The 10,071-nt window shown below is 34.9% G+C and overlaps 1 protein-coding gene across 9 annotated transcripts in view; it reads left to right on the top strand.

Moving 5' to 3' along the window:
• The window catches only part of SYNJ1 (synaptojanin 1), a 117,552-nt gene that overhangs the window by 61,631 nt on the left and 45,850 nt on the right, over positions 1-10,071 (top strand). For 5 of the 9 annotated variants that reach the window (XM_069074911.1, XM_069074909.1, XM_069074908.1 and 2 more), the window contains exons 12-14: positions 2,715-2,880; positions 4,263-4,286; positions 9,401-9,592. In XM_069074911.1, coding sequence (XP_068931012.1) covers positions 2,715-2,880; positions 4,263-4,286; positions 9,401-9,592 — 382 coding nt within the window. The remainder of the gene's footprint in view (positions 1-2,714; positions 2,881-4,262; positions 4,287-9,400; positions 9,593-10,071) is intronic. The other 4 variants (XM_069074910.1, XM_069074914.1, XM_069074907.1 and 1 more) reach the window with 2 other exon arrangements.

Here is a 10,071-nt window from a genome sequence, read left to right as displayed (position 1 = left end):
TTCTTTGGTGGCTGGTAATATGTATATTCCCTACCCCCATTCCCAACTCCAACTTCCACTAATGAATTGTTTCACAAGTCATCTCCAAATTTTTGTCTTAGAGGGTCTCTTGTATAGACTCTCTTTACTGAGAGGTTCAGTGATTTGAGCATAGTCACACAGCTAGTGTGTGTCAGAGATAGGACTTGAACCTAGGTCTTCTGATTCCAAAGATTTGATCCTATTTCACTTTCACTGCTTACCTATGGAACAAAATAACAATATTTAATATATTAAATTTTTATTTAATATAAATAAATAATTTTTTATTTAATGTAAATAACAATTTAATATAACTTCAACTGTGACCCCCGAAAAGCCTTTCCTGTTTCATCTGATTCTTAGTGATATTTACCTTCATATATATTTCTAGAAAACTTTTGGGATTTCCCTTTTCCCTTTTACCCTCTACTTTTTTATATAATTATTATTGCTATAACATACTGTACTGTACATTTGGGATCAATACTGCTTAGAATTTCATTTCTACTAGGTAGAATGTAAACTCCATTTGGATAGGGCTTTAGGAATATCATCCATAAGAATAATTTCTCATGTATACAGGGGACTAGAAATAAGAAAATCACTTAGGAGTCTATTGTAATAGTATAGGCCAGAAGGGATAGAGTACTGAAATGGGATGGTAGATGTCTAGCTAGAGAGAAGGGATTGAATGAGAAGATGAGAATCAGCAGGACTTCACAACTGATTGGCTATGATTATGCCTCAGTTTTGTATTCCCAGAGCCTTGCACATAGTTGGTAATTGATAAATGTTAGTTGAGTTGAATTGAATTGTCCCTAGATCTGCCTTCCAACATAGGCTTTAAAGTGTTTTCACTACTATTATTTTCCTAATCATCTCTTCTAATTTTAAATACTGTTTGCCTGAAACGCTATGCTGTCACTCACAGATGTTTATCTTCCTTGTATTTTCTTTTGGGCAGCAGCATGATAGTCATAGAAATATACATGGTAGTATTTATGTATAAATCAAATTCATCTTAACTTTCCTAAAATCTAATCTCAGCTGCTCTTTCTTTTGCTTTCTCTGGGTTCCTTTCGACTAACTGCCTGACAATGGTGAGTGTCTTTTTGGATCATATTGTATATACTATAGAAGTTCTGTTTTTAAGGACCAAATTCAGCATTTGTCCAGTTAACTTCAGCCTTCATTCAGTGATGTGATTTTTAAAAATGCTTTTGACCCTTTAACCTGAGAAGCAAGCATCTTAATATTTTAGAAATGTTCTCTTTACAAAAGCTAAAATTGAACATTGAAATTTTCTTAAGATTTTAAAATGCAGGGACCAGTGTCCTTAGGACAAACTAAATCAAATAGCATAATTGATCTCACACACACTTTTCACACTATTCACTAAAGATTATGTTAAAAAGTCATCTTCAGGGGCGGCCAGGTGGCTCAGTGAGTAAGAGCACCGGCTCCAGTGTCAGGGTGACCTGGGGATCAAATCTGGGCTCAGATACTCAGCAGAAATAACTGGCTGTGTAACCTTGAGCAAGTTACTTAACCCCGATTGCTAAAAAAAAAATATATATATATATATATATATATATTAAAAAAAAAAGTCATCTTCAATGTGTAGCTTAGTATAGGTTTTGTTTTGGGTTTTTTTGGGGGGGGGAGGTTAGTATATGTTTTTAAATGTCAAGGTGGTGTAGCAAGAATGCTGGACCCAAATTAGCAAATCTGAGTTTTATTCCTGGTTATACTACTGCACCAATTAGCTGTGTGACTTTGTGCAAGTAACTGAACATTGCTTAAGCCCAAGTTTCCCCATAATGAGGCAGTGAGATGAGGTCATTTCTGAAGTTTCTTCTAGCTCACAAATTCTTTGGTGGCTGGTAATATGTATATTCCCTACCCCCATTCCCAACCCCAACTTCCACTAATGAATTGTTTCAATTTAGGGAACTTAGCAAGTCATCTCCAAATTTTTGTCTTAGAGGGTCTCTTGTATAGACTCTCTTTACTGAGAGGTTCAGTGATTTGAGCATAGTCACACAGCTAGTGTGTGTCAGAGATAGGACTTGAACCTAGGTCTTCTGATTCCAAAGATTTGATCCTATTTTGCTTTCACTGTTTGCCTATGGAACAAAATAACAATATTTAAGCTAAAGATTACATAAAATATTTCTGTAAGCAGCTTCTAAATTTCTTTTTAGAGTTAAGTAGTACAGAATGTTTGCATTAAGAATTCCTTCTCTAGTCTAGGATCTCTTTTTAATTTCTTTGTTTTTTACCCCAAAGATGATGTTTTTGGAAGAGTCTGTAGATACTTTACATCCTTGAATTTCAGAATCATGGAAACTTTTTCCTTAAAGCTTCTTATTTTTTAAAGCATCTGCACTTCTTAGCTGCATTATCATGTGAAAATATGATACTACACAGAATCCATTATTACATTGAGTATTTGCATTGTTTATGTTTAACTTATTGTACTGAATTTTTATTACCTTCAGATTCATCTTAATGAAAAGATGGCAAAGGTTGAAACATTGTGATTAGATAAATAAGTGGTAGACTTATTTTCAAAACAAAAAATTTGCCTGGTAATTAGTATCCTCGTGTAACTAAACTAAGTTTTAGAATGTCTTTTTGAGTTACAATAATGATACTTTCCTTAGAATTCACACATATTCTTTCCTCCACAGTCTGGAAAGTTAAAAGATGGTGCTCGTTCTGTAACCAGAACAATTCAGAATAACTTCTTTGACAGCTCCAAGCAAGAAGCCATTGACATTCTGCTATTGGGGAGTACTTTAAATAATGACTTGGCAGATAAAGCCCGAGCACTACTAACTACTGGAAGTTTACGAGGTATGTGCATTTGTCATCTTACATTTAAACTGTTGCTTTATTTACTAATGGAATTATATTTTCTGTCCTGAATATGCAAGTAGAAAAAATCTTGTAAAGTTTATTTTTTGCATGAGTATTACTAATAATTATAGTGGAGTTGATTAAAATATAGTTGAATTGTTTCAAGTGCTAAGAAAATAAAGTAAGCATTTCTTTAAAGAAGGCTTGCATTAAAAACATAATTTCGTTACTATTATGACTAAACCACAAATTGAACCACAGACATTTTTGTTGCCTGTGGTTGAGTAAATTAGTTTTAAGGAGTAACTGTTTATTTGAGGTGAAGATAAATTGTATGCTTCATAAAATAATCGACTAATTCTTTCTGAAATTTATGTAACCCTATCTTATGAGTTGGTCTCATCTTTTAAATTGATAATGTCCAATAATTTATATTAATTAGCAATGGAAAAAATCATGACAGTACAATACAAAACCATCCCAAATTTGTCTGTGACTATTCCTGCCATCTCTAATCAGTGAACTCTCATGGCAGTGAATATATTAGTAACACCAAAAGTTCATAATTTGGCTCTATAATTCGATTAAAAAGGAGTTTGTTCAAGGCCACTTTCCACTTTAAGTTGGTTGGGAGGAAGGGGACAGAAGGGAAGTAGGGTGGACCTGTGATTTGATCGGTATAGTGAAAACTGCTTACATACAGCAGAAAAGTGATTTTCCTTACTTCTTTCTGCCCCGACCACCCTCTGGTGGTACTAAATCCATGAAAAAGTAGACAGGTAAAAGGGAGAAACAAATGGATCCAAATCCACAGATTGAATCATTAACACCTGAATATCCAGGAGTTGGATGTAAATAATATCTTGAAACCCTGGAAAGAATTCAGTCATTTCATCTAGGCAAGCAGCTATTGATTCCATGAGAACAAATGACTCAGGACTGCTGTCTTAAAATTATGGCAGAATAGTTCAGTCACTCTTAAAATAACAAAGTAAGTCAATCTAGAATAACACTCACTGCTTTCTGATTTTCTGCTTTGGCCACCAGAGTTCATGTGCACACAAACATTAGCAGCCTGTGGGGCAGGGCTAGGAATAATATGGTCTGCTGGTTGTAAACCTCTGAAATACTCAATTGAGACTGGTAGGGGACTGAAAGTTATCGTACTGTGGAGCTGTCTCTTTGATGAGAAACAACCACTTGCTATCAATTATTTTTAACTTCTTGTTACTTAAAAATTGTTTTTTTCAAAATGACTTTTTTAAAAAGTGAAGCCACCTCAAAAATATTTTAGAGTATGTTTTCTCATATCACTGTGGATTTTATGACAATAACTATTTTATTAATGTCTTCTTGTTTTCTTCTTGATGCATCCAAAGTTTCTGAACAGACATTGCAGTCAGGTATAGTATAGCAATTAATATACAAAAATAATGTTTTTCTTTCTGATGTTGTCTAAAATATTGAATAACCTGTAAAACCTTCGCTTTAAAAATATATTTGGCTTATACACTTATGTAGTATGGATAAATATTGACTTTCATCAAAGAAAAATTTATGATTTTGGGAAAATGAAATAAATACCCTTTTCTGTGATCAAATATGAAGCTTTCCAGGTCCTTGTTCAAACAGATGCCTTAGTTGACAAAATCAGCTTTTAAGTTTAGTTTTTCTTTGAATCAAGCAAAAATCAGTGTTTGGGGTATTGTTTCTTACCCTTATTAGACAAATTCCAGAAACCCAGTTGCTGTCATATTAGTCTCAATAGAGAATGTATTCATGAGGGTAGTCAAAAAGACAAAATAACTCCTCTTGGAACTTTCTTTTACTGAAGAATAAAAAGGTTTTTTTCTGTGATTGAAGACCTATACTAGCCAATTATGTGATTTGGGATCTTTTCTCATAAAAAGCACTTGGGTTGTGGTTAGAAGGCCTAATTATTGTCTTGGTGACTGGTCCACAGATACTTTTTACCATGAATTATCTCAGCTGTTTGATACACTTGTTCTTTGCACCTAAGCTTGTGATTATTTAACTGTGACAAGTGGCCAGAACCCTTAAGATATAATTTAAATGAAAATTTAATCTTATTTTTACTCTCTTTTAAAGTGTTGTTGGTATTATATTTTAAGATTTTCCTCTCCAAGGCTGCTTTTCGTTACTTCTTGTCCCCTCCCTTCTGTTTTTTCCTCAGGAGCCCCTGAATAATCCTACTCTCCCACCCTTACAGCTGAGGATTCTGCCTCATAATCCACTGAAAAAATTGGAGTCATTAGCTCAAAGCTCCCTCATCTTATCTCATTCTCCATCCTCTCCCCCTTATCCATATCATTTCCCACTGTCTTCTCTTTCACTTTGATCTCTGATGAAGAGGTAGCCCATCTCCCCAAAGTCAACTCCCCTACATGAATGAATGATTAAAAAAAATGTTAGTCACTTCATATATGCAAAACATTTCAAATACAAATAGAAAAGTGAGACAGTCCCTGCCTTAAGGAGCTTATATTATAATAGAACCAACAAATATAGTTTTCATCTACATGTCAAATGGAAAGGCCCTGTGGTTTTTAGGGTATACTACTGAAGCAGATATGAATAAATGAATCTTCTTTAGTGTCATTTCCATGAATAAAACCATATCTGCATTCTATTGGGAGAAAACTAGGAACTGCAGTCCTTGAACTGTGCTTCAAAGGAAGCTAAGGATTCTGTGAGGCAGAGGTGAGGAAGCAGAGCATTCCTAACCTGGGGGAAAAGGATACAGCCTCTGAAAAAGCACAGAGTAGGAGATGGAATGTACAGGAGACTGCACATAGGCCAGTTTGGCTGGAACAAAGTGTTCATGAGGGGATTAGTCAGACAAAATATGTTAAAAACAACTTGTAAAATTCTTCAAATGCTAAACACGAATTTTATTCTGATGATGGAAAGCAGATAAGACTTGCCATTCAAGAATATCAGTTTTGTAGCTGTATAGAGCAGCGGTGTCAAACTCCCAGCCTGAACCTGATTAAAATGAAATGGGGAAATGTTTTCACAAAATAAATAAAAGTACAATAAAACACAGATAATGTTAATTTGTGGTTTTCTAAGTCAGGAAGAGGATGGATTAGAGAAGAGAGGGACTTAAGTCAAGAAGAAAACCATGAGGACACCATAATAATAGTTCAGGCAAGGAATGATAGAGGCCTAAACCAGATGGTAAATTCCCCTATAAATTATTCATAGGGGAATCAATGTGAGAGGTGTTGTAGAGACAGAGTTGACCAGATTTGACAAGTGATTTAATAAAGCAGTTATATGTTTTTACAGAAAGGTAGAGCTGGCAGTTGATTCTTAAATCACTGGTGTCACTTCCTTGTCTCTTGAGGCAGAAAAGTTCAACTTCTGTTCTTAGATCTGGAACAATTCCCACTACCAGGTGGGACACCTTTCTGATCCAGCATTATTACATGGCAAATGTGAGATAGAAGGGTAGAGCTTCTGTTTTAGTTAGTAATTATAGAATCATTGAAATGACCTGAGCTAGCTTGGCCTAGAACAGAATTTGAGGGAAATTAAAGAGTCTGATACAATTCTAAAACTGAGAGGGAACGAAAGACAGCCTTTGGGGAGGGGGGGCCCTCTTCAAAGGAAAAACAGTTTATCACAGGGAAGTGAACGAAAATTCATGTCCTAGCTAGAAAAAAATCTCAGTGCCTCTGGTTAATTTCTAGATTTGATAATAAAGTTCCTGAAAACATGTTAACTACATCTTTATTAATAGAGATATCAGTATATTTTTCTAAGTGCCTCACTAATTCTTGTGTGCTGCATATACATTTGGATAAATGTGTCTGTTGACTAAGAAAGTTATTCAGTGATTTCAGAATCTTAACTCTTATGTGAAGTCAAGTTGTCATATTTATAAGGTATGTATGCAGCAGCAATGTGGTACCTGGTGATTCATGCTTATTTATAAGCCAGATAGGCTTAGTTAAATTTGTGGAAAGAACATCTGTAGAGAGTACTGAATATGTGTACACTGTATATATGTACCCTCTGTGCTCACAAACATTTGCTCATAGTACTTGAATCCAACAATTATATTTTGATTACTATTTAACCAGTAAGTTTGATATTTGAGTTGTATTTTCTCCCTTTAAAATTTACAAAATATAGCATCTTGGTGTATGACTGAAGAATAATGAATGGCACGTGAGTAAAGTGTGTATATGGTTCTGAGTTGTTCTCCCTCTGGTTAATAAAGTATTAATGACCTCCTTTGGATACCAAGGTCCTTATATTGCATTTATCCTATGTCCTGAGGTAGAGTTGGAGTCCTTGAGTCAGAAGACCTATTTCTATATATCAGCTTCACTACTTACAGCTGTATGATTTTAGACTAGGCATCTCACCTCTCAAGCCTGTCTCCTCTTCTATAAAATGGGGATAATCCTTGCACTATTTTTTTTCTTTTAAATTAATTTATTTACTTTTAGTTTGCAACATTCAGTTCCACAATACCTTGAGTTTCAAATTTTCTCCCCTTACCTCTCCTCCTCCCCCCCCCACAGCATGCAGTCAAATATAGGATCTACAAATACCTTCACATTAAACATTAGTCAAGTTGTAAAGAAGGAATATAACCAATGGAGTGAACAATGAGAAAGGAGCAACAAAAAAAAGAGAGAGAGCAAGTAGTTTGCTTCATTTTACATTCAGACTCTGTAGTTCTTTCTCTGGATGTGGATATCTCTTTCCATCATGATGCAAGTTGTCTTCTAGCCTTGTATTGCTGAGAGGAGCTGTAGCAGCAAGCACCCCAAGTGTCCTCAGGGTTTGCTGCCAACACAGGTTCTTAGATCTGCTTTGTTAAAGGAAAGCAACTCAAAATGGGTTAACAAGCTTACTTTAATCAGTCAAACATATATCGTTTACCTCGTTCAAGGGAAAAAGGTCAGCACCCTGAACTTCAAAGTATACAGGCAGAATTATCAAGACAGAAACAGATCAAGTAGACAGCTCCAAACTGTCCATTACATCCATACCAAATCAACATCTGGGTTTCAACATCTGGGTTTTTCAAAGCCAGGGGGCTCTGGACAACGGCGTCCCAGAATCCAGATCAAATCACAGAACACTTCTCAAAGTGAGCCCCAAAACAAAGCTACACATCAGGGCTTTTATAGCCTTCTCCTGGCTCAGAGAATGTAACAACCCTATTGACCCACTGGCCAATCAAAAAGTATCTACTGAAAAACAAGCCTCCCACCCCAGGCTCCAGGTGCACTTCAGCCTGGGGCAGGGAAGATCTTTAAAATTTACATTCCCATTACAGGAGCCCAGTCTATCAAAGTCAGTCATCACACATACAATGTATCTGTAATTGTTCACACTACTATTTAGGATGATTGTTGTGTGAATCAAGTGAGGTAACATATATGAAGGCTCTTTACAGTGACAAATAAATGACAGTTATTTTCAGCATCTTCTTTTTTTTTTTTTTTGCTTTTTGGAGGGCAATTGGGGTTAAGTGACTTGCCCAAGGTCACACGGCTAGTTTTTGTGTTAAGTGTCTGAGGCCATATTTGAACTCAGGTCCTTCTGACTCCAGGGCCGGTGCTCTATTCACTGTGCCACCTAGCTGCCCCTTCAGCATCTATTTTTAATTAGTGTTCAAGCTTAACAAAAATGGAGTACAAATGACTCAAATAGAAAGAAGACTTACACTTCTCACAGCAGTTCTGGGAGGTATGTTAATGCCAGTTTTATCTCCTTCATACAGATGAGGGGTTTAGAGAGGGATAAGTGACTTGCCTGTAGTCAAACAGCTCAAATATGAACCCAGGTTTTCTGACTTCGTGAACTTCCACTATACCACAGAATAGAAGCAGAAGAAAAAAAAATAGATCAATCATAACCCTAGATAAAAAATGGTATTCAGTTTTTTAAATATCAACATTTGGTGTTATCATTTTACATATCTATTTTTCTTTTCAGTTTCTGGCATCATTTATTTTATAGTAGTTCTCTAGATGTTTTATCACTGAGTAGTAACTTGCAAGACTACCAGCACAGAGAAAATGAAATGTAAATAATTCTTAAAGAAAATTCTATTCTTAGTATAGGAAATTTAACTATTCTCTTATAATGTTGTAATAAAAAACCTAGAATAGATCAAATTCCACATTAATTTACATGCAGCTCTCAAATACTTCACATTAAAATATAATATGCCAGCTTACTTGAACCGAACTGTTGATTAAGCATATTACATTGCCACAGTTTTAGAGCAATAGTTTTTACTTTTGCTTATTGTGATGTCCCTTTTGTTGTTGTTGTTTCATTGGTTAAGTACATTGTGCTGGAATTTGCTTCCACAGCTGATAGTTTTGTATGTCTTTGCATGTACTTTATGCTTATATGTATGTTTTGATGAGAACATCATCATCCCGGCATGTTTCCTGAGTTCTTGATTTTAATAAATAAATTTATGTGACCAAAATGAAATTTTGTTTTTTGTTGTTTTTCACAGCCTCTTCAAAGGTACTAAAGAGTATGTGTGAAAACTTCTATAAATATTCAAAGCCAAAAAAAATTCGAGTGTGTACTGGAACCTGGAATGTGAATGGTGGGAAACAGTTTCGAAGCATTGCATTTAAGAATCAGACACTTACTGACTGGCTACTAGATGCCCCAAAGTTAGCTGGTGTCCAAGAATTTCAAGGTGTGATACTTATAATATCAATTTAGTAAAAACCCAATCCTGGTTTACTAATCTAGAGAACAAAATTTGTAATTAAAGAGAAGTAATTATCTTCAAAAGAAATTTGAGTATTATGATAGCAAAGCAATTTGTAATTAAATTATAATTTAATTTTATAATTAAAGTGCATTATGTATAAGTGCATATGTGGAGGACTTTATTTTTCTTCTTCATTGAAAAATGTATTGTTGTAATAATAGCTTTGGAGTTTTTTGTTTTATATTCCATTGCCGCTTTGGGGTTGGTTATAGATTAGAGACTTCTAGGACCGCTATTCCCCATGGTAGCTATCTGTAAATGAGTATTATAAACTACTAGAAGGAATATTTTGAAGTTGCCACATGTATCAGAAGCTGTGTTTATTTTTACTTCTTTTTTAATCTGGTATAACCCAAATTTCTTGCATTTTGATGGTTTCTGAGTTACTGGTTTTTTTCCAA

This window comes from Petaurus breviceps, unplaced genomic scaffold (assembly GCF_028583685.1).
Source record: "Petaurus breviceps papuanus isolate PSGF00001 unplaced genomic scaffold, PetGlider_PUasm1.0 90897, whole genome shotgun sequence".
NCBI lineage: Eukaryota > Metazoa > Chordata > Mammalia > Diprotodontia > Petauridae > Petaurus > Petaurus breviceps.
The sequence above is the reverse complement of the archived record's forward strand: the minus strand, read 5'-3'. Positions and strand labels throughout refer to the sequence as shown.